This window comes from Astatotilapia calliptera, chromosome 4 (assembly GCF_964374335.1).
Source record: "Astatotilapia calliptera chromosome 4, fAstCal68.1, whole genome shotgun sequence".
Taxonomy (NCBI): domain Eukaryota; kingdom Metazoa; phylum Chordata; class Actinopteri; order Cichliformes; family Cichlidae; genus Astatotilapia; species Astatotilapia calliptera.
The window spans coordinates 36,678,618-36,704,074 of NC_137425.1; the positions used below are offsets into that span (position 1 = coordinate 36,678,618).

The window sequence follows — 25,457 nt, forward strand, 5'->3', positions numbered from 1 at the left end:
GTTTCTGTTCTGGAACTCCCTCGAGTGAGATAACCAGATGTACCCAAAACAGTTTAGCAAGTCTTCCACACTTTTCCCAGTCCCAGCTACCATTGTTTCTCCTCACTCAAATGAGCTTCTGCTTTAGTTCCCACAGTCAGTTTTGCCATACCAGTCTCCTGTTTGTACTCAGTAAGTTACACTTAGTCTGTAAATAAAGCTTTTAAACTTCTGGTGTGCTGGGTCTGAATTTAAAGTCCAGTTTGCGCCAAATACATGACCGCAGGTCTAAAACCCTAAAGTCAAGGAAACCAGCCGTAACACAGGATTAGCTACACTGGCCTCCATATGTACTGGCAGAGTAAGTTATGTAAAGCACAGTGGATCCACAACAGGCAATACATTACCCATTTATTTTAGTAAACAATTAGTTTTTTGTCAAATATCACAAATCACATGTGCTAACAGCATTTCCCAGTTACTGGAAAACACAGATGAATGAATGAACCAAGGATGTGTTTGATCTCTGACTCAGCTCAAGGACAAATGTGGAGTCAGGGCTGCAAAGGAGAGCAAAAACAAAAGCATATTAGAACATATGAGCCTTTAAGATGTGAATGACACACAAGGATCATCAAATTATGTGTTTCTTGTTCCATTATAGCTGATGGCTAACACTGAGCACAGAGATCCAATACACCTGAGTGTATTATCAGTGTGGATCTCCATTAATACTCTCAGGCATGAAATTCATATTTCCCAGCCTTCTAAGGTTTATATAACTCTTAGTAACAAATTTAACAATTCAAATTTACATTCAAGTGCAGCGACAAATCACTTTGAGTGTTTTGGAGATCTGAAATCAGAAAACTGGTCTGAGCCTGTAATGTGAGATATTTAAGAAACATTGGTAAATTTGCACTAAATGTGTGCATCCTACTTTTACTTCATCGAGAAGCCCGACTTCAGTGAGCTGAGCTTGCTCAGTTTCTCATCATCAGAGCGATTCAAAAAAGATTGTTTCAAAAATAATTACTACATCCACTTCATCTTTTTGTATTTTTACTGAAGACAGTACCTTAAAATCCCAGATCACCATAGCTCCATCCAGACCCACGCTGCTGTACTGCACAACTTTGGCTTTGTCCAGTGATACAATACGCAGCTGCCTGCAGAGCACAAAGTAACAGCTAAGAAAGGAAATGACAACATAGGTGAAAATATTTGGACAGACAAAATGTCTGACGCGTACTAACAGATGCTCTTCTGTGAGCAAAGTGAGATCAACGGGTATTAATGATGGTTTTAAAATCAGTTTCCATTTTAATTTGTCAGTTCACTTGAATTGTATTTACATAGCACCAAATCACAACAACAGTCACCTCAGCACACTTTACTTTGTAAATAATAGAGAGAAACCACAACAATCATATGACCCCCTAGGAGCAAGCACTTTGGCGACAGTGGGAAGGAAAAACTCCCTTTTAACAGGAAGAAACCTCCGGCAGAACCAGGCTCAGGGAGGGCCTGTGATTGGTTTGGGAGCCAGAGATTAATAATAACTAATGATTAAACAGAGAGAGGTCTATCAACACATAGTGAGTGAAGAAGAAACACTCAGCTTTGGAAATGTTGGCAGAAAATAAAGTGGGTGAGAGCTGTAGGATGACAAATAGTATAAAATATTTAAAACATGCTTCCTTCACTCAGTTGTTTAAGAACAGAACCTCCTCAGCAAAGGTTATTGTGCCTTTTCAAATTAAAAAGCAGTATTCCTCACGTGATGCTGTTTTGATGAAGTGCGTCCAGGTCACCGATTTCCTCGTCAGTGGCCTTTTTGTCCAGGTTGCGAAAGTGTTGCATTGCTGACATATTCCCTTTGGAGGTCTGCTTTGGGATATCAAGCTTCTTCACAAACTCCAGAGAGCGTGGGCCCTTATACGTGTACTGGTAGGGGCAACAGTCATGTCCCTGGGTGCAGAAAAAGCACAAAATAATATCTGATCATTTCGGATATTCGGTTTTTCAATGTGATATTGCGTGACCAATGGCCATGGAGCAGCAAAGCTCAGACACAATTTAGTATAATTTTTTTTGTTTTATTTGTCAAGGCTTCAGTTTTGTCTTTCTGTCTTGAACATGCCTTTCACATGACTCACAGTCATTTAATCTATTGATAATATGGAGATTTTACATCTTTACACAGTTGAATAATTTTGATTTACACAGACAAACACATGGAGCGGGGCATAGTTACCGCAGCAACAATCTCAGTAGGGCTGATATAGAGGACGCTCAGCAGTGGCAGGCTGTCACTGGTCAGCTGGATTACCCTAACAGGCGAACAGGTGAAATGATATAAGGTCATGCACCTGTGGCACTCCTATATACAAGGAAAGGTTTACAGTAATGGCTATATGTTTAAGTGAATAAAATAATACTCCTCATATTAATGAAGTAAGTGGTTCGGTAGCAATACTTACTCCTTCCCCTGTGTGGCATCAGCGACACTGATGCTGCTGTTGTGGGCCACCCAGGCCAACTGGTCTCCACTGGGAGAGAAAGAAACACTGTGTACCCACCCACCACAGTCTTTATGCTCCAGCATCATCTCCCCAAAAGGCATCTTGGCCCCCCAGGCAGTGGGCCCGGGCTTTTCCTCAATGTCCTTGATGTAGGTTGAGAAAATCCTGGGAAACACAAATATCTCTTTGTTAGTTCTTAAATAGTGAATCAGTGTGTTTTGTCTACTTTTTCATTACCCATAAAGCCTGTATGGCCCATAACCAAAATGAATAAGACATCTTTGGTTCAAGTGTACTGACATTATTTTATAACATAAAACCTTGTGGTTGCCTTTCATGCTTGACATATCTGACTTTTTACTTTTATTATTTAAACATTTTTACACAAATCAATATTAGGTTAAAGCAAATATAGTATAAAATTAAACTTAGCACAAAAACCAGATTGATGCTTGATGGCAGTTATTTATTTCTCCTTAAATGGTGCTACATCTTTAAGGAGAATGTGTGACTTATGCAGCAGAGTTGAGTATTTGGGCTGTGCCATTGAAAACTTATTCTGCTACTGACTTTTGTTTTGAGCTTCTGGTGACAATAAGGTGATTAATCGACACCAGACTAGCAACACTGGCTACAACAGTCAGTTTGCTTCTCATCCAAGTATGCCATGTTTGACTGATCAGGCAAATTCAAGCTGGTGTTCTGCAAAACCGAGCTGCAACATTATTTCGCGTGATCCCTAGTACCATCTATAAACTGATGGTCAAGCTCCATGTAATGCAGGATGTCGAAGATAGGCTGTGAAGTGGGCATGCCAAGAAGATGACACGACAAGAAGACCATTTCCTCACCCTGTCAGCCAGGCGAGCCAGGAGGTCTGCTATGGCTGCCCTTCACTGTTAGGACCAGTTGCAGTGGTGCTGGCGACACATGCACTGGACTTGAACATGTGGAGGAACATTAGCGATGAGTCCAGATTCTGCCTACAGCAGTTGGATTGTATGGTAGTGTGAAGACGCAAAGAACACTGAGCTGATTTCTTCACCAGCCAGAGATTTTGGTTGAGGCAGTGCGATGGTGGTGGCGAGGCTTCTCCTCACTGGAGGCAGTTTCAATGCTGAGAGGTATCGAGATGAGGTTGTGCCACCAGGCAATCCCATATCTCCACAGTCCGGGACCAAACTCTATTCTCCAAGATGACAGTGCTCGTCCCCACAGAGCGCAGTTTACCAGAAACCTCCAGAACTCGGGAGGAGAGTGGGTCGATTGGCCTACCTGCAGTCCTGACCACAACCACATTGAACATTTGCGGGATCAGTTTGGATGCGATGTTTGCGCAAGAGAGACAAATGCTGGTTGAAGAATGGGACGCCGATCCACAGCAGTGTGTGACCAAGCCAGTGACCAGCATTAGGAGGAGGTAACAGGCTGTTGTGGCTATGTATGGTAATTCAGACTTCAATGATCCAGTTCAATGAATGACACCAAACAACAGTCAAACTGGCACTGCCAGAGATGATTTGGCACACTTTCTTATGAAAGTAATGTGTCTTCTTTATCCTGATCATGGCTTTAAACTGAAATTCCCAACACCTGCTAACTCTAGACTTAGTCAAACTTTGTGTAAATGGACTGATTCTTATATAGCGCTTTTCTACTGTCCTGGAGTACTCAAAGCGCTCTATACAACACGCCGCATTCACCCATACTCACCCATTCACACAAGTACTCTATGCCTCTCACACTCATGCACATTCATACTCCAATGGTTGCATGGGGGTTAGTATCTTGCCCAAGGATATTTGGCATGCAGACTGGGGGAGCCAGTAATTGACCCACCAACCTTCCGATTGGCAGATGACGTGCACTACCTCCTGAGCTACAGCCACCCCTTAAGATTTACACAAAGGAAATCCTAACCCTCACTGATGAGGGCAACAGAAGACTGTAAGTGTGATTAAGTCAAAATAAATTCCACTGTATTAGTATGTGTTAATCAAGGAGCAAGATCCAGTGCAACAGTGTGGCTTGAAGATTTGTCTAAAACAAATTTATACTGAAATAAGAAGTGCAAATATGTGAGAAAGATGCAGTCATTGTGTGTCTTCATCATGCAAAGATCGACCACAGGTTTCGTTGTAGTTTCACCTGCAGTGAAGGTCTGCAGACCCTGCTGCCAGGAGAATGTTGTTGGGATGCCAGTCCAGACTCAGCACTGTAGAGCAAATTGACTTCTTGATGTGCTTACTCAGCCACCTAAAGTGGAGGAGGAATGTTAGAACCATTCCTATCATACTAACAAAAATCAACATCATCACGTCTTATGTACCAAACACAAGTCTTTTAAATGAGATCTTATATTGCTCACCAGTCATTTTCCTGCTCGAAGTAGCAGATAGAGATAAGACGGGCTCCACTGCCCAGGGCAAACTTGTTCTCCAGTGGGGACCACTTCACACATGTGGCTGCACGGTTGATGCGTACCAAGACTAAGGTAGGTTTCCAGACACCATCCTTCAGGGTCCACACATAGGCATTGCGGTCGGAGGCACATGTCACTATGCGATTAGACTGCGGGGCCCAGTCTATGCCTATGGATGACAGATATGGACACTATATATCTGAGAAACAGCTGCAAGAAGGTATAACACAGAAATATGTGCATGGAATCTTATAGTTGATAGGTATCCTCACCCATCACACACAAAACAGATTTATTGAATTGATTTATAGATAATGGTAGAAATAATTTCCTGAAGCATTCTTTATGGCAGAGGAGTTCAGTAAGTCTGAGGAAGACGGCTCTCTACTATGTCAGTAGTGTGGAATGGATCAGGTGAGATGGGCTGTACATGATAGGAAGCAGTTTGTCCATCACTGACTAAAATGATTCTGGCCAGTGATGGTTCCAGCATTGTGAATTGATCAGAAAAGTAAATGGCATTTGCGACAGACTGCTAAAAGATCTCCAAGATGTTGCTGCAGGATCTGAGCTTCCTGAGAAAATAAAATGAGGTGTACCTCAGGTACCTGTAGCTGTCCACCTCCTCACCTATGATTCTAATGGGCCTAGTCACATTCTTTTCCCCTCTCTTTACCATCTCTTTTATGTTGCTGACATTCAGAAGGAGGTGATTTCTGACTTATTGCTTCACAGACCTCCTCACCAGCTCCCTGGACTCCATCTCCTTACTCCTCCCTTAATACTCCACCTTCATTTTTTGCAACTCCCCTTTGTTCCCTGACCTAATGACCCTCTTCTTATCATTCAGTACGCCTTCAGGTCATTGCTTGATATGATGGTATACTTGCAGATATTTATATAGTCGGTGACGCCGTCTGTAATGGTATTCATGTGTTGGAATTTATGGTCTAGCAGAGGTACCAGATACTTGAACTTAGCTACTCACTGACAGTCAGTTATACTTGGCCAAAATACAGACATTTAAACCTCCCAAAAGGTGCTACATCTGTTGCAAACACATGAAACTTGTCAAGGCTCGGCTGTGTGGCAGGCAGGAGGAGGACCCAAACGCAAAACTCGCAGACACGGGGATGAACTCAAAATCACAGCTTTAATGCTGGAAAGGCAGAACATGGGAAATACAAAACTAAACTGGGAAAAGTAAACTAACATACGTAGAGAGACACAGGGAGATCCACACAACATGAGGGACGACGTCACACTGAACAGAGGGAGACGCAGACAGAAATACACAGAGGGTTAACGAGGGAAGTGGGAGCACACGGGGAACACAGCTGACACAGATAATCATAACGAGACAGGGCAGGAGTGAACACAACATGACGCATACTGACGAGAGACTGTCAAAGTAAAACAGGAAGTACAGAGGTTCAGACAAGAGGAGAGAGCACGGGGAGAACACAGACATAACAGGCTGGGGAAAACATGGAATAAAACACGAAAGGGGACAAGGGCTCATGAATACATAGAGGGGCACACGGGGGGTGAGAGTCACAAAGGGAAAGCACACAGGGAACCACATAATAGGGCAACTCAGGAAACAGAACCTAGACAGGGAACTGAATACAAAAATACAAGAAAACTAAGAACACTGGGCCAACATGGCCCAGGACCATGACAGTACCCCCCCCCCTCAAGGGCTGGCTCCAGACAGCCCAAACACAGAGAAACAAAACCAAACAGAAAACAACCCAGGGCGGGCGGCGGGGGCCCAGGACGGAGGGCTCGGAACAGAAAACAAAAGAGCACAGCAAACACCGGAGCCCAAGAAAATAACCCAAACACAGAGCAGTTCAGGGGGCCGACCGTGCGGAAGGCAACGGCGGAGACGCGGAAACAGTTCAGGAGGCCGACCGTGCGCAAGGCAACGGCGGCGACGCGGAAACAGTTCAGGAGGCCGACCGTGCGCAAGGCAACGGCGGCGACGAAGGAGCAGTTCAGGGGGCCGACCGCGCGGAAGGCAGCGGCGGACCTCCAGTCTCAGGCGTGCTGGCCATGGCCTGGTGGGCGTAGGGCCAGACGAGGCAGAAGCGGAGGCTGGACCAGACGAGGCAGCTGATGAGGAGGCTGGACCAGACGAAGCAGCTGATGAGGAGGCTGGACCAGACGAAGCAGCTGATGAGGAGGCTGCAGCAGACGAAGGCTCTGAGGAGGCTGCAGCAGACGAAGGCTCTGAGGAGGCTGCAGCAGACGAAGGCTCTGAGGAGGCTGAGGCCGGGCCAGGCGAGGTTGCAGAGGCTGAGGCCGGGCCAGGCGAGGTTGCAGAGGCTGAGGCCGGGCCAGGCGAGGTTGCAGAGGCTGAGGCCGGGCCAGGCGAGGTTGCAGAGGCTGAGGCCGGGCCAGGCGTAGCAGAAGCACAGGCGGATGTAGCCGGGCCAGGTGATGACGAGGCGGTCGCAGATGGCGGCTGGACAGGCTCCTCGGGCCCTCCAGCTGATGCGGCGTGAGGCTGAACGGGCCCCTCGGACCCTCCAGCGGAGACAGGAGGCTGAACGGGCCCCTCGGACCCTCCAGCGGAGACAGGAGGCTGAACGGGCCTCTCGGACCCTCCAGCGGAGACAGGAGGCTGAACGGGCCTCTCGGACCCTCCAGCGGAGACAGGAGGCTGAACGGGCCTCTCGGACCCTCCAGCGGAGACAGGAGGCTGAACGGGCCTCTCGGACCCTCCAGCGGAGACAGGAGGCGGAACGGGCCCCTCGGACCCTCCAGCGGAGACGAGGAGGTGCTGGCCGGGCTCACTGGAACCCCCAGCGGACGAGGTAGATGGCGGCGTGGGAGCCACGGAGTCCTGGATGAGCTCATCCGAGCTTCCAGCAGGAGCCGATGTAGAGCCAGAGAGGATTGGGACCCCGGGCTCAATGTTAAGCTGGCTAGAAAACCGCACTGCTACGGGGAACCGGGCCAAAGGTTCAGGTGCGAGCTGAGCTGCTGGACACACGGGGACCTGAGCTGCTGGACACACGGGGACCTGAGCTGCTGGACACACGGGGACCTGAGCTGCTGGACACACGGGGACCTGAGCTGCTGGACACACGGGGACCTGAGCTGCTAACGGTGGAGAAGTAAATGACTGCACAGGGGACTGAACTGATGTCTGTAGTAACGGTGGTGGTGAGAGTGGAGTAGGTGGTGGAGTTAATGACTCCACAGGGGAATGAACTAGAGGTAGTGACGGTTGTGGTGCTGGTGGTTGAGTGGGTGACTGTGCTACTGGAGGCTGCACTGGGGACTGCACTGGGGACTGCACTGGAGACACTGGAGACTGCACTGGGGACACTGGAGACTGCACTGGGGACACTGGAGACTGCACTGATGGTTGTAAAGTTGGAAACCAAGCTGACGATAAGGCTGATGATTCCTCTGCCAACTGAGCTATTGACTGGGCTAGGGATTGAAATAAGGTTTGTAGTAAGTCAGGCTGTGGATGTGACTGTGCTATGGGAAACGAGGCTGAATGTGGTGGAGGTGGCGACTGAGCTTCGGGCCGGGCGGCTAACAGAGGTTCATGGCGAGTCACTCCTGGCAACTCTGTAGGCCTTAAGCTGTCCATGTTAGGAGTAGCAGTCTCTAAAACAGTCACAGCACAGGAAGATCCAGGTTTAGCAGAGTCAGTAATACCGAGCACAAAGGGATCCGTTGCGGACACAGGAGCATTCACACCAACGGTTTCTAAATATATAGGTTGGAGAGCAGCATAGTCCAGGAGTGAAGAAACACCATTCACAGTCTTATACTCAGCAGGTACAGGGACCTCAAAACTGTTAACTTCACGGTGTTGTTCATGAGTATGCAGCTCAACAATAGTCTTTTGCTTCTCTAAGGTGAGATTATCAGTCTGTGTGTTAATTGCTGCCGACCTGGGAGGAGCACAGGAAAAATAGTCACACTGAAACATGGGCGTGAGGGTAGGCAATGCAGGTTCAGGATTAACCGACCCAGAATTACCAGACACGGAGTTAATGGCCTCTGGGATGACGCGCATGGAGCTTACAGTGCCAGGATTCTTTAATTCGGCATGAACAGCAGTCTCTGGGGGGGTAATGAACTCGGTCTCGTGCGTAATAGAAGCGGAGGCGAACGTAGAAACAGTATGAGGCCTAGAAACACAGTCATATTCAACCTTTTTGTTCTTCTCTGGTGAGTTACGGACGTGAAAAACAGCGGACTCAGAAAACGAATACTGTCCGAGACGGTCGGGCTTGGAACTCGCATGGAAAAAGCAGTCAGATTCACTCACCACCGGAGCTTGCTCAGTAGCTTTAGCGTGGCGACGGCGTGAGCGTCGTGTTTTCCCGGGAACTGTGCCGTGAGTTCCCGAGGCAGTGGGCGCAGGCACTTCGGTGATGTCGGCTGGCTGAGCCGATGACGAACCAGGCTGCGCCGGAGAGACAGGGAGCTTGTGCAGCTCTGAGCGCGGAAGTCCCAGGTAGAGCGCAAAAGCCTGCAGCGGGGTAAGGCCGTTTGTCGTCGGCTCGAAACCACTCCCCGACCGCCGAGTAACCCTCTTCTTTGCGCGGGACGTGGGCGGCGACCGGAGAGGCGAACCAGAAGTCGAAGATGCCGGAGGAGTTGTGGCAGGCGATAGGCTGACTCCTCCAACTCTTCTTACCGTGGGACGGTGTGGGGAAAAAGCAGCAGCGTTTGCAGTTTGGAGGCTGCGCGGCCCACCTAGAGCCAATCGAGTCCCATAGAAGGCAGACTCGCGCTCCCGGGCATGCCGAGCCTCCTGCCTTCTCCTCTCGTTAGGGAAGGCGGGGTCTGCTCGCTGCCGGTTCCGTAGGGAGTTTGCTGGGTCCATTACTGGTGACGTCGTACTGTCAAGGCTCGGCTGTGTGGCAGGCAGGAGGAGGACCCAAACGCAAAACTCGCAGACACGGGGATGAACTCAAAATCACAGCTTTAATGCTGGAAAGGCAGAACATGGGAAATACAAAACTAAACTGGGAAAAGTAAACTAACATACGTAGAGAGACACAGGGAGATCCACACAACATGAGGGACGACGTCACACTGAACAGAGGGAGACGCAGACAGAAATACACAGAGGGTTAACGAGGGAAGTGGGAGCACACGGGGAACACAGCTGACACAGATAATCATAACGAGACAGGGCAGGAGTGAACACAACATGACGCATACTGACGAGAGACTGTCAAAGTAAAACAGGAAGTACAGAGGTTCAGACAAGAGGAGAGAGCACGGGGAGAACACAGACATAACAGGCTGGGGAAAACATGGAATAAAACACGAAAGGGGACAAGGGCTCATGAATACATAGAGGGGCACACGGGGGGTGAGAGTCACAAAGGGAAAGCACACAGGGAACCACATAATAGGGCAACTCAGGAAACAGAACCTAGACAGGGAACTGAATACAAAAATACAAGAAAACTAAGAACACTGGGCCAACATGGCCCAGGACCATGACAAAACTAACATACCATGACTGGATAAGAGCTTTAAAATGTGCATTAGAATTTATCCAATTACTTTCATAAGGATTTTTTGATTTATTTAAAAACACAAATTATACCTTTGCAGTCAACTCCATTTAAAGCTCTAATATAAAATAGAAATCATACATCTCATGAAGCACATACTTTTGGTGTAATTCATCTGCAGTCAATTAGATTTTGTTTCATTGGTCTCTAAACCCTTCTTATGGACTTATTAGAGGTCTTATAGGTCTTATAGGTATTGTTTAGTCCACTGGCCTTGGTTCATGGCCGAAACAATCCCCCTTTCTGACATCTTAGCAATTCACCGTGTCAGACCTACATGTTGCAGTCTTCTCTGTATAACTGAAGCAAAGACTTGCACCCTTTAACTACTATTGAGCTGCAATCTCCAGCTATCACACCTGCTGTTGACTCTCACAAACCTGTATTCTGATTCTGTTGTTGCTTTGGGTCTGCCAGACCACTTCCTGTGTGAGTTTCCCCAGTTTCTGAGTGCGTATTGGTGGAGACTGTACTCACTGACACTTTGATTTTCAGTAAACACACTTAGAATTCTAACAAAATGTTTCAGCTTTAATTTGGTAAATAAATGTTGTCTTCAACGTTATGTCCTACACAAAGAAGTTCACTGCTGTTAAAGGGTCTATGTACTGAGAGAAGTATGTCATCTGGGGAAGAAGGATTTCTTTTCTAGTGTTGCATGCTTTGTTGTGTTTTAATGTTGAGTGTATTTTAGTGTTGCGTGCTTTTATTGTATTAACTGGATCTTCTTTCAGAGAGACTCCGCCCCCTGCTTTCCCTAATTAGACACACCTGGAGGGCACAGGGGACAGAAATCAATCAGGCCTCCCTTGTTGGCAGCAGCCAATAGGAGGGCCTGGCAGGTCAAAGAAGAGAGGTGTGGCCGGACGCAGAGGAGAAGGAGAGAGCCATGGAGGAGCGTGGCGGGAGGTGCAGCCACAGGAGGTGACTGTGCGAAAGGACGCAGCCGTAGGCAGCACGAGCCGTGGAACAGTAACTGGCGGCAGGGTGGGGCCGCAGTCGCAGGAGAAGGAGAGAGGGCCTTCGGTTCATCAATGGCAGACTTTGTCCAAGTGGCAGCAAGACGCCAGCTAAAACGCTTTAGGCACAGAGCAGCGGCAGGCGGGGTTTAGAGCTCTGCACTTGTGGGGTAAGTCCCATTGTAAAAATGTATAGAGACATCCCTGGTACATTAGGATGGGTGCTCCTGCTTCACTGTGTTTAGCGGAAGCAGAGCGGAGTGGCGGAGGACACTACTGGAGGACGCTGACGGCCTGGCCCCATTGGTGGAGTTCAGTAGACTGAGACTGATTGGGACCTGTAACAGCGGATATGTAAAGCTAATTCATATACACGTAATATAATGCTTGTTCTTTTATTTTGGTAACTTCCCGTGTAACCGGAAGTGAATGATGTAACGGTAACCAACTTGATGTACAAAAAATGGCCTGCATTTGTATAGCGCTTTTCCAGTCCATAGGACCCCAAAGCGCTTTACACTACATTCAGTCATCCACCCATTCACACACACATTCACACACTGGCGATAGCAAGCTACATTGTAGCCACAGCTGCCCTGGGGCGCACTGACAGAGGCGAGGCTGCCGGACACTGGCGCCACCGGGCCCTCTGACCACCACCAGTAGGCAAACATGGGGTTAGTATCTTACCCAAGGATATTTGACATGCAGCCAGGAGGCAGCCTGGGATCGAACCACCGACCTTCTGATTAGTGGCTGACCTGCTCTGCCACCTGAGCTACAGCCACCCCAAAAAAGACGGAAGAAAACGGAAAACTAATGCTAACGGAGAAAAGGGAGAGAAAAACATGGTTAAATTGTACAAAAACGAATGGTTCTAGCTACAGTCGACAGGGGAACAAGGTTTGTAATGTACATGATTTAATTTGAGCAATCTGAAATGCATAATATGTATTATATAGTTTAATAGAAAACGGTTAGACCAGCGTAATGGCGGTTAAAATGGTGTTACATAAATAACATGGTAATTGTTTTATTTGTTTGTCTAGCTCTTACGTTGGTTCGTTGTCTGATACACGGCAAGGAATAATAAAGGTCATTCAACAACCATCAGTTCTGGCCTTCTCAGTTCGACTGGATGCTACAGGACTCTTAGGGGGGCTTCAGCTCCCAGACTGCAGATCTTTATTGTCTTTAGTTTTATGTTCTTTTAATGATTCTTTCCAACTCCGCCATTGCCTGGTGTCAAGTCCAGGATGAGAAAGGAGGAGGGTTGGGCGTGGGTCTAGCAACCCCATCCTCTTAAAAAAAAAAGTCATGCTACAGAAACTGCAACAACAAATACATCCCTACAACTGCCTGGACAGGTAGACTCCTCTTCAGTGGGGCCCATGACGCGTGCCAGTGAAAGCCATTGGGAAGCCAGCTCGCTGGCAAGTCTGCAAGGGCAGTTGAACCCACTATCATCCAATGTTATGCATCCACTAATGCAGCGCGTTAGTGGGTGCATCGTCATGGGTGACTTGAACGCCAAGGTGGGAGGCGACAACACAGACAGAGAACTCATCATGGGTAGACACGGCATAGGCATCTGCAACAAGAATGGAGAGCTGTTCACTGACTTCTGTTCCTTTTATGACCTATCCATGGGTGGCACCATCTACCCACACAGGAAGATCCAAAAGACCACTCCGACTTCACCAAATGGGAAGACTGACAACCAGATCGACCACTTCACCATCGACCAGAAGTGGAGACGAAGTATGCTGGACGTCAGAGCAAGGCGCGGTGCTGATGCAGCCTCAGACCATCAGTTGCTAGTGGCAACACTGAAGACCAAATTGAGATCCTTATGCAACTCTTCAGGAAGACCACCCCACAAATTATATATATAATATAAATAAAATTGAATTGAATTGAATTGAACTGAAATTCAACATACAGTTTTTGAAAGAGGGCAAGCAAGAAAAAGAGTTCAACTGTGAAGTCAGGAACAGGTTTGAAGCCCTTGGGGATCTGGTCAAAGAGACAATAGAGAACTCCTGGACAGAAATACAGAAGACCTGGAAGGCCGTTTGCACCAAAGTCCGGGGGAAGAAGGAGAAGGGGCAGAAAGAGTGGATGACAAAAGAGACATGGGAGAAGGTAGGGAAGAGGAAGGAGGTGAGGCAGAAAATTAACAGATGTCAGGATCAACATGAGAAAACAGACCTCAGAGCACAATATTGGGAGGTGAACCGAGAAGTGAAGAAGAGTGCCAGACGGTACAAAGGACAATTTGTGCACAGTATGACAGAAGAGGCAGAAACAGCAGCCAAGCAGAACAACATGAAGAGAGTGTCCTTGTCAGGAAAGATAGGTGGAACATTTTGAAGAGATCCTGAATCCACCACCACCGCAAACAGTTCCCGACACAGGGCCTGATGGCATCCCTCCAGAAGCTCTCAAGCCAGACGCGGCAGCAGCAGGGGAGATGCTACATCCTCTCCTAGTGAAGATATGTGAACAGGAGCAAGTGCCTGCGAACTGGAAGCATGGGTACCTGATGAAGCTCCATAAGAAAGGCGACCTATCCCAGTGCAGCAACTGGTGAGGAATTATGCTGCTGTCATTCCCCAGCAAGGTGTTGACCAGAATGATCTTGCAGAGACTGACGAAGGCACTGGACAAGAGACTGAGATCAGAGCAGGCAGGATTTAGACAAGACAGATCATGTACAGACCACATCATCAAGCAGTCTATTGAATGGCAGTCTCCCTTGTACACAATCTTTGTTGACTTTGAAAAAGCCTTCGACAGCGTTGACAGGGAGACCATGTGGAAACTGACGCAGCACTACGGAATCCCGCAGAAGCTCATCAACATCATCCAACAGCTATACGAAGACTCATCCTGCCAGATCATCCTGACTCTTGGTGGCGCTGTCACTTGGTGTTCACTCGCTCTGTGGTAGAGTATCACTTCCTGTTCCTGCTCAAACACATTGTTGTTTCTGAGTAGCTTATCTGCTTAGCAATTTAATTAAAAACTTTAAATACATTCTTTTTTCATAGTATAATCTTCACATGCTTCATCCGAAGCACAATTTCTGTGTACTCACTACCTAATTTATAGCCAAAGTATTCACTCACTGTCTCTGTACTGTTTCTGTAGCTTAGCTTAGCTCGTAGCCGACTTGTTAGCACCATGGCTACTTCACCTGTCCCTCCTGCACTTTCTTGCTCATTGTGTCAGATGTTTAGTTACTCCTCGGCCTCCTTTAGCAGTAATGATATCTGTAACAAATGTAGCATATTTGCAGCTCTGGAGGCCAGGATTACTGAATTGGAGACTCGGCTTCGCACCCTTCATTCACCCGTAGCTAGCCAGGCCCCTGTAGCTGGTGCAGCCGAAGATAGCGTAGGCCCCGTTAGCTGTTCCCCGGCAGATCCCAAGCAGCAGGGGAAAGAGGGCGGCTGGGTGACAGTGAGGAGGAAGCATAGTCCTAAACAGAAGCCCCAGGTACACCACCAACCCGTTCATGTGTCTAACCGTTTTTCCCCACTCGGCGACACACCCGCCGGGGGTCAAACTCTGGTAATTGGTGATTCTGTTCTCAGACATGTGAAGCTAGAGACACCGGCAACCATAGTCAATTGTCTTCCAGGGGCCAGAGCAGGCGACATTGAAGGAAATTTAAAACTGCTGGCTAAGGGTAAACGTAAATTCAGTAAAATCATAATTCACGTCGGCAGTAATGACACCTGGTTACGCCAATCGGAGGTCACTAAAATCAATATTGAATCGATGTGTAACTTTGCCAAAACAATGTCGGACTCTGTAGTTTTCTCTGGTCCCCTCCCCAATCAGACCAGGAGTGACATGTTTAGCCACATGTTCTCCTTAAATTGCTGGCTGTCTGAGTGGTGTCCCAGAAACGATGTGGGCTTCATAGATAATTGGCAAACCTTCTGGAGGAAACCTGGTCTTGTTAGCAGAGACGGCATCCATCCCACTTTGGATGGAGCAGCTCTCATTTCTAGAAATATGGACAAATTTATTAAACCCCCCAAAATATGACTATCCAGAGTTGGGACCAGGAAGCAGAGTTGCAGTCTTACACGCCTCTCTGCAGCTTCTCTCCTCCTGCTACCGCCCCCCAAAAACCCATCTCCATAGAGACTGTGTCAGCTCCCAAACAGACAAAAAACAAACTAAAAACCAGCAACAAACAACTTAAACATAAACAATCACAAAGAAAGAACAATACAGTATCGAGGATGCCAGTGTTCACATTTTGGACAGAGACGACAGATGGTTTGAAAGAGGAGTGAAAGAAGCATCTATGTCCACTGTGAGCGACCATCTTTGAACAGAGGCGGGGTTTACGACACCAACTCTCTGCCATCTATAATCCAGTTTTGAGTTCCCTTCCCAGACGCCTTAACGCCCACTCACATCCTGGGCCATCTGACCTCAGGAATTCGCATGATAGGGTGGGGCCAGGTTTCACAATGAACACACCCGAAACCCTGGCTGATTGGGACCCACACCCAGTTTCACACCTTGGCTCAGGCGATTAGAGGATCATCAGGGGGTCCTTTTGTCTCTCTGTGGGGGGTCACTCCCACTAGGTTTATATCTGGGACTCTCCACCATTTGACCTTAGAACTGAAGAAGCTTCTCGGATGAGAGGTGAAATGTCTTCAAGTAACTTAAAGAAGTCCAGATGCTTTTCTTTGCAAGCTCCTTTCACAACAATACAGTATCCACATCAGAACCAAAGAGTAAAACAGTGAAATGTGGATTATTAAATATTAGGTCTCTCTCCTCCAAGTCTCTGTTAGTACATGAATTGATCAACAAATCGATTTACTCTGCCTTACAGAAACCTGGTTGCAGCAGGATGATTATGTTAGTTTAAATGAATCAACACCCCCGAGTCATTCTAACTACCAGAAACCTCGAAGCACAGGCCGAGGGGGAGGTGTGGCAGCAATTTTTCACACCAGCCTATTAATCAACCAAAGACCCAGACAGACTTTTAATTCATTTGAAAGCCTGATGCTTAGCCTCGTCCACCCCAGCTGTAAAACTCAGAAACCAGTCTTACTTGTTATCACCTATCGTCCACCTGGGCCTTACACAGAGTTTCTGTCTGATTTCTAAGACTCAGAAATGTAAAAGAACCCACCCACCACTTTAATCACACTCTAGATCTTGTTTTAACATATGGCATAGAAACTGAACATTTAACAGTGTTTCCTGAAAACCCTCTCCTGTCTGATCATTTCCTGATAACATTTACATTTACAATAATTGATTACACAGCAGTGGAGAGTAGACTTTATCACAGTAGATGTCTTTCTGAAAGCACTGTAACTAAGTTTAAGAATATAATCCACCGACTGTTATCATCTTCAATGCCCTGTACCAACACAGAGCAAAGCAGCTATCTGAACGCTACCCCAACAGAGGTCGATTATCTTGTTAATAATTTCACCTCCTCACTACGAACGACTCTGGATAATCTAGCTCCTTGAAAACTAAGGTCTCAAATCAGAAGTACCTGACTCCATGGTATAATTCTCAAACACGTACCCTAAAGCAGATGACTCGTAAGCTGGAGAGGAAATGGCGTGTCACAAATTTACAGGATCATCATTTAGCCTAGAGAAATAGTTTGCTGCTTTATAAGAAAGCCCTCCGCAAAGCCAGAACATCTTACTATTCATCACTGATTGAAGAAAATAAGAACAACCCCAGGTTTCTCTTCAGCTCTGTAGCCAGGCTGACAAACGGTCAGAGCTCTGTTGAGCCAACCATCCCTTTAACATTAACTAGTAATGACTTCATGAACTTCTTCACGAATAACATTAGAGAAAAAATTACCAATAATCATCCCACAGATGTAATATTATCTACAGCTACTTTCAGTACCATTGATGTTAAGTTAGACTCTTTTTCTCCAATTGATCTTTCTGAGTTAACTTCAATAATTACTTCCTCCAAACCATCAACGTGTCTTTTAGACCCCATTCCTACAAAACTGCTCAAAGAAGTCCTGCCATTAATTAATTCTTCGATCTTAAATATGATCAACCTATCTCTAATGATCAGCTATGTACCACAGGCCTTCAAGCTGGCTGTAGTTAAACCTTTACTCAAAAAGCATCTCTAGACCCAGCAGTCTTAGCTAATCATAGGCCAATCTCCAACCTTCCTTTCATATCAAACATCCTTGAAAGAGTAGTTGTCAAACAGCTAACAGATCATCTGCAGAGGAATGGTTTATTTGAAGAGTTTCAGTCAGGTTTCAGAGCTCATCACAGCACAGAAACAGCTTTAGTGAAGGTTACAAATGATCTTCTTGTGGCCTCTGACAGTGGACTCATCTCTGTGCTTGTCCTGCTAGACCTCAGTGCAGCGTTCGATACTGTCGACCATAATATCCTATTAGAGCAATTAGAACATGCTGTAGGTATTACAGGTACTGCACTGCAGTGGTTTAATAATAGACTCCAGTTTGTGCATGTAAATGGAGAGTCCTCTTCACACACTGAGGTTAATTATGGAGTTCCACAGGGTTCAGTGCTAGGACCAGTTCTGTTTACATTATACACGCTTCCCTTAGGCAGCATCATTAGAAGACATAGCATACATTTACACTGCTATGCAGATGACACCCAGCTCTATCTGTCCATGAAGCCAGATGACACACACCAATGAGTTAAACTGCAGGAATGTCTTAAAGACATAAAGACCTGGATGGCCACTAACTTTCTGCTTCTTAATTCAGATCAAACTGAGGTTATTGGACTCGGCCCTGAAAATCTTAGAAATATGGTATCTAAGCAGATCCTTACTCTGGATGGCATTACCTTGGCCTCCAGTAACGCTGTGAGGAACCTTGGAGTCATTTTTGACCAGGACATGTCCTTCAACGCACATATTAAACAAATATGTAAGACTGCTTTCTTCCATTTGTGCAACATCTCTAAAGTTAGAAATATCCTGTCTCAGAGTGACGTTGAAAAACTAGTTCATACATTTATTACTTCCAGGCTGGACTACTGTAATTCATTATTATCAGGATGTCCTAAAAACTTCCCGAAAAGCCTTCAGCTGATCCAAAATGCTGCAGCAAGAGTCCTGACAGGGACTAGAAAGAGAGAGCAGATTTCTCCTGTATTGGCTTCCTGTTAAATCCAGAATTCAAAATCCTGCTCCTCACATACAAGGTCTTAAATAATCCGGCCCCATCTTATCTTAATGACCTTGTAGTACCATATCACCCTATTAGAGCACTTCGCTCTCGCTCTGCAGGCCTACTTGTTGTTCCTAGAGTATTTAAAAGTAGAATGGGAGGCAGAGCCTTCAGTTTTCAGGCCCCTCTTCTGTGGAACCAGCTTCCAGTTTGGATTCAGGAGACAGACACTATCTCTACTTTCAAGATTAGGCTTCAAACTTTCCTTTTTGCTAAAGCATATAGTTAGGGCTGGACCAGGTGACCCTGAATCCTCCCTTAGTTATGCTGCAATAGACGTAGGCTGCCGGGGATTCCCATGATGCATTGAGTTTTTCCTTTCCAGTCACCTTCCTCACTCACTATGTATTAACAGACCTCTCTGCACTGAATCATACCTGTTATTAACCTCTGTCTCTCTTCCACAGCATGTCTTTATCCTGTCTTCCTTCTCTCACCCCAACCAATCACAGCAGATGGCCCCGCCCCTCCCTGAGCCTGGTTCTGCTGGAGGTTTCTTCCTGTTAAAAGGGAGTTTTTCCTTCCCACTGTCGCCAAAGTGCTTGCTCATAGGGGGTCATATGATTGTTGGGTTTTTCTCTGTATCTATGAAGCGCCTTGAGGCGACTTATGTTGTGATTTGGTGCTATATAAATAAAATTGAATTGAATAAAATTGAATTTAATTGATTTGAACAATGGAAAACTGACCAACTCCTTCGCAGTGAAAACTGCAATGAGGCAAGGCTCATTGCTGTCAGCAATCTTCCTGATCATCATGGACTGGATCATGAGAAGAACCACAGAGCAACACCGGTATCCAGTGGACCTTCACCAAACAGCTGGAGGACCTGGATTTTGCAGAAGGCATCAGCCTTCTGTCCCACAAGCAGCAACATGCACAGTCCAAGCTCACCCAGCTCGCTGAGGAGGCAGAAAAGACCGGCCTGAAGATCAACGTCAGAAAAACAGAGGTGATGCAGCTGAACAACCGACAAGAACATCCACTGCAGCTACTTGGTGGAAACCGACCTCTTCGTCTACCTAGGAAGCATAGTCAACAGAGATGGCGGCGCAGATGAAGACATTAGGAGCCGGATCAACAAAGCAAGGCTTGCATTCAACTCCCTGCAACCAATCTGGAACTCCAAACCCCTATCCCAGCGCAGCAAGATCCCCATCTTCAACACCAATATGAAAGCAGTCCTCCTGTATGGGTCCGAGACGTGGCAGGTGACCAACACCATTACCAGCAAGATGCAGATTTTCATCAACAAGTGCTTGCGACACAGCCTTAACATCAAATGGCCTGAGAAGATCTCGAATACAGACCTGTGGAAGAGAACCAGCCAGAACCCGGTTGGTCAAAGCATCAAGAGGAGAAAATCAGGCTGGATAGGCCACACACTCCGAAAACCATCCAACAATGTCACAAGGCAAGCACTGAACTGGAACCCACAAGGAAAAAGGAAAGTGGGGAGACCCAAACAGATATGGAGAAGATCTGTCGAGAGCGAAGTGACGGCCGCCGGAATGACGTGGACCCAGCTGAAGAGAACAGCCCAGAACAGAGTCCGTTGGCGTGGTGATGTTGCGGACCTATGCTCCACCAGGAGTCTACAGGAAAATTGATTGATCGAATGATTCCGGATACATTTTTATGCTGTAAATAAAGTATATATTTTACCAGATTTTACATTTCTTTCTGTTCCCGTGATCATCCCCTGCTGCTGTTGCCGTTTTAGAAGGGGTTCCCTTCTAACTCAATTCAATTCAATTCAATTTTATTTATATAGCGCCAAATCACAACATAAGTCGCCTCAAGGCTTACTAACTAACTTACACAAGTGACAAGTACATGACCTAATTATAATAATACACTTCACAGCACCCAAACATTTGTGCGTGTACAACATTTTTAGAGGAAGATTATTAAACCTGTAACCCCATAATTAACCCTTTGGGTTTGTTCAAAATCACCACACTTTCAGCTTGTTCGTGGCCAAAAGTGACCACCAATTGATTAGGTCTGTAATTTTTATTATTTTTATGGGGTTTTTTGCCATTTTTTCTGCATAAAGGTTTTAACTAACTTCAGGTCTTTTCATAAATGTAAAATAGTTATTACTGTTTTAAAATTTTAACCCTTTAAACATCAGTTTGTTTGTCCACTCTGCTAGGTGAAAGACACTGCGCTAGAGCTGTTGGTGGCTGTAGCTCAGGTGGTAGAGCAGATCTACTGATTGGAAGGTTGGTGGTTCGATTCCTGGCTTCCCCTAGACTGCATGACAAATATCCTTGGGCAAGATACTAACCCTAAATTGCTTTTCGATGCCTCCATCGGAGTATGAATCTGTGTGAATGTTAGTTAGAAAGCACTTAGAAAATGTGCTTAAAGAAAGAAGCACATTCCTCTGTTGCTTTGGCATGTGGGATATTGCCGTGGTAGTTTTGGTGAAGCCAAAGACAGACAACAAAATCTTCCTCTGTTGCAACTGGAGGAGCTGGGGGGGAAGCTCTGGGTTGTTTCCCCTGTGCATGTTTTCATCTGAGGAGTTCCTCTGCCAAGGTGCCCGAAGGAAAGACGTTGTCCTCGGAGCTCCTCCGTCAGTTGGAGTCTGAACCCCTTTCCCTTTTTAACTTCCTGAGAACTTCCAGTGTTGTCATCCAACATGCTATGCATTGCTTTATTCTGGTTTAGGCTCACATCTTCACTTCATCTATAATCCTCCAATCCTCACACCTTGGCTTCACGTGCAGCTTTGTAAGGGTGCACAGCAGCTAAAAGATGTCCTTTGTTATAAAAAAGTCAAAAGTAGATCTCAGGCTGCTAATGCAGGAAACTGCATACAGGCTGAGCCCTGGTTTGATACCAGTGGGTACTGGATTGTAGAGCAGTCTCTCTTCAGTGGTGGGACCCACATGGTTTTCCTTTCATGAGGGATCCACTCAGTCACCGGCTCCTCGGTTTCAGAAAATGCTCCTATGTTCTTTTCCATCAGCTGCTCGGCCTCCACCTCCATGCCCCCCAACCCCAATCTTCCCCCAAAGAAGAGGATTCAGGCACTGGCTAGTACTCTTCATCAGTGGTGATGCAGTCAGCCTCTTTGGAGATTGGCCCCTCATCTTCTGGAGAGGAAGTTTCTTCATCTTGGGCAGATGACTTTTCTTCAAGGGCAGAGGACTGCTGCTGTACTTGCTCTCTGACCAGATCATACAGACAGTGCTTGAAGCAGTGATGACCTTCTTGCCATACAGCCAGAATAAATGATCTGGAAGCTGTTAGGCTTACTTACAGCAGTAGCTCTGTCTGCACCTGCAGAAACTCCAGGACACGTTTACAGTGTTTGTTGTTGTTTGTGCTGCAGCTGCAGCTGCAGGTTTGAACTCTGCAAAATGTCCTGTGATTGGGTTTGTTTTTGTTTCTAGAGTTAATATTTTGGGTATTGTATCTTTTGATGAAAAATATTAGAGTAAAAGTGCTTTTAACATGTGCTTCAAAGCTGAGTTTGACTGGGAAACTCAAAGCTCAACAGCCTGCATCCACAGAAACTCACTGCAGCCTATGTAATGTTTGATGCATCATTATTTATTCCAGTCTATCTTGCAAATACATGTTTGTGCTGCAATGTCATGCACAAACACAAACTATTAGATCCTTAAGATCAAACCTGTGTCAAAATTGTGTCATTATTTTGGTCCATTGGAGTGAGGTAGGCCATCAAAGGCCGCTACTAGAAACTCAGAATATTACATGAAATTGCTTGTTTGGCCAAAAATGGGTAAATGATGTAATTTGGTAAAAAACATTAAAAACTACAATTTTCATGTGTTGACTTCAGAATGAAAGCAATTCTACCTAAATCGCACGATATAGTACTGTCAATAACAAGGAATCAAAAAAGGTGGTTATAATGGATTTCAATTGGCCAAAAATGGCCACGATAGAGTCAAGAGGAACAATTTGGTGTATAGTGAATATTATTGATCTTATTAAGGAGCTGATGTTGAAAATTAAAAAAATATAGACCTTTGGGAAGTTTCATTCCATTTGCATTAACAGAGCGAAAATGGTTGAAAAAAGAAAAGTGAACAAATAGCCAAGATAGAGCCCAGAGGGTTAAAGCTAAAACAATGAACATCTTTTTAATTGGGAAAAAAAATAACAACATTATGGAATAAAAATAACAAAAATAAAACTCATTAACTAAAAACACAAAAACGGGATAGAAATATTATACATATCAAATATTTATGAAAGGCTATCAAGGATGATCATTTTATAAGAAGATATTTTAAAAATGATCTAATTTCAATGGGCAGACTTTTCCACTTTTGTTTGCTAACCTTGAAATAAAGAGCAAAGCAAATGCTTAGGCACACGAGGGGTTAGGCATTAATAATTAACTGATGTACTTCTGAGCCAGCCTCTTTAATACTTTGAAAATGGGAACGTTTTGAAAGTCATAATGGATTTTAACAGATTAAATCTTTCCATTACAGATATGGTACCTGTGATTCGCCCGCTGTGCTCAGTCAGCTCATGGATCTTGACCCAGTCTTTGCCATTCTTTTCATAGATGTTCACCGCATTGTTGTTAGGACTCACAGCAATCTCTGGAAGCAAATATGTCATCACTTTGTTTCAGTAGTCAAACAATAATGAAGAAATATGAACCACAGAAAGGCATTTATGTAAGAAACATCTAAGAGAGATATAAAGAGATATATATATAAATTCCTCTCTCTTGCTTCACATACATATATTGTCATATATGTATATATATATATATATATATATATATATATATATATATATATATATATATATATATATATATATATACTTTTTTTTTTTTTAATTCCCTCTCGCCCCTGCGGGCGGTTTATCCTTCAAGCTCGGGTCCTCTACCAGAGGCCTGGGAGCTTGAGGGTCCCGCACAGTATCTTAGCTGTTCCTAGGACTGCGCTCTTCTGGACAGAGATCTCCGATGTTGTTCCTGGGATCTGCTGGAGCCACTCGCTTGGGAGTCACTGCACTGAGTGCTCCGATTACCCTGGGACCACTGTTACCTTCACCCTCCACATGTTCTCCAGGCCTTGGGACCTCTCCAGCTTCTCGTGTTCCTTCTTCCTGTGCTCTTCCATGTGCTGGATTGTCTCTGGGGCATCTTTACACAGCCTGCACCTGGGGTCTTGCCTGGTGTGATAGACCCCAGCCTCTATGGATCTTGTGCTCAGAGCTTGTTCTTGTGCTGCCATGATTAGTGCCTCTGTGCTGTCTTTCAGTCCAGCTTTGTCCAGCCACTGGTAGGATTTCTGGATATCAGCCACCTCCTCTATCTGCCGGTGGTACATACCGTGCAGGGGCCTGTCCTTCCATGATGGTTCCTCGTCTCCCTCCTCTTTCTTGGGTTTCTGCTGCCTGAGGTATTCACTGAGCACTCGGTCAGTTGGGGCCATTTTCCCAATGTATTCTTGGATGTTCGTTGTCTCATCCTGGACTGTGGTGCTGACACTCACCAGTCCCCGGCCCCCTTCCTTCTGTTTAGCGTACAGCCTCAGGGTGCTGGACTTGGGGTGAAACCCTCCATGCATGGTCAGGAGCTTCCTGGTCTTGATGTCAGTAGTTTCTGTCTCCCCCTTTGGCCAGCCTATTACCCCAGCAGGCTACCTGATCACGGGCAGGGCGTAGGTGTTGATAGCCTGGATCTTGTACTTGCCGTTCAGCTGACTCTTCAGGACTTGCCTGACCCTCTGCAGGTACTTGATCGTTGTATAACATGCCTCATTCACCTGTTCACACCCATTCATACAAGCAATTTCTTCTACACCCAAGTGCTTTCTATATAACATTAAAAAAAAGGTAGTGAAGTGCAATGTTATTCAAAGGCCCAGATCACCTCCAGGTGTATACATACATGTATGCATTAAAGCTCTCTGAGTCAATTTCCTGTACTGATAATAAGATTGCCAACGTTTCTCTGAACCACATTAATGCAATCCATATATGTGCATTTATGTGTGAGCTACTCTATATATGGAAATGGACCATGACTATTTTTTCTGGTATTTCACCTACGGGTCCTATCTTTGTTCCAGGTATGGCAGGACAGCGGCTCCAGTCCAAAACTGTACAGCGACATGTCTGAACAGAGGCAAGACAGACTGCTGGAATGCTGCTGCTGTCACAGTTGTTGTAAAGATGGGCTGCTGCATGTTCCAGGATGAAAGGGAGAGAAAAAACAGGGTACACTTTGTTTGAGAAACAGTTTTCTTAAATAAAGCAGAAATGGTTCGTTGTTTATACTTTTCTCTGTTTGAGGGTTTTATTAGAAATCAGGTTTCAAGAAGGGACTCTGGAATAGCTTTAGTGTAATTAATAGTTAGTTGAATGAATAACGACTGGGAGATAACAACTTTATCAGATCTAATGCAGACAAATCTGGAGGTGAACGACAGACTTGTCAGCGTTTGTTTCTGAATACACAACAACAGACTACACTGAAAAAGTTTTAAGCCCAATAACATATCACCTAAATTCCAGCTTCTACTTTTGTTCTGTTTAAACAATCTGAAACTTAACAAGTTGCTCAGATTTGATACAAAATAATTAGGGCTGATATTATTACTTACCCTGTGTCTGTGTGGTCAGGTAGTAGAAGAGCGTTCAGAGTTGTACTCATGAGACTGTCTGCACGACAGGAGCTGTGCACTGTGTCCTGGTGAAGAATATGACTGTGTTATTGTTGAAGGGAGTGAAAGAACAGTAGGTGTGTCTACT

The 25,457-nt window shown here is 45.7% G+C and overlaps 1 protein-coding gene across 1 annotated transcript; it reads right to left on the reverse strand.

Moving 5' to 3' along the window:
- Positions 1–373: 373 nt before the first annotated feature.
- On the reverse strand, positions 374–25,457 carry LOC113021494 (actin-related protein 2/3 complex subunit 1A-A). The gene is made up of 10 exons (XM_026166252.2): positions 25,310–25,457; positions 24,756–24,886; positions 23,186–23,290; positions 4,873–5,095; positions 4,653–4,760; positions 2,463–2,669; positions 2,237–2,312; positions 1,760–1,950; positions 1,058–1,148; positions 374–539 (listed from the first exon to the last, which is right to left on the reverse strand). Exons 2-10 carry the CDS (start codon positions 24,817–24,819, stop codon positions 534–536), a joined length of 1,071 nt encoding a protein of 356 aa, XP_026022037.1. The 5' UTR covers positions 24,820–24,886; positions 25,310–25,457; the 3' UTR covers positions 374–533.

Bases quoted from the DNA above. Each gene is read 5' to 3' on its own strand.
- LOC113021494 (XM_026166252.2), bottom strand. From the start codon at position 24,819: ATGTCGCTGTACAGTTTTGGACTGGAGCCGCTGTCCTGCCATACCTGG. The intron at 2,313-2,462 runs GTAAGTATTGCT...TTCGCCTGTTAG, and splicing joins GATGCCACACAGGGGAAGGA to GGTAATCCAGCTGACCAGTG. The intron at 1,149-1,759 runs GTGAGGAATACT...TGTGCTCTGCAG, and splicing joins CTTCATCAAAACAGCATCAC to GCAGCTGCGTATTGTATCAC.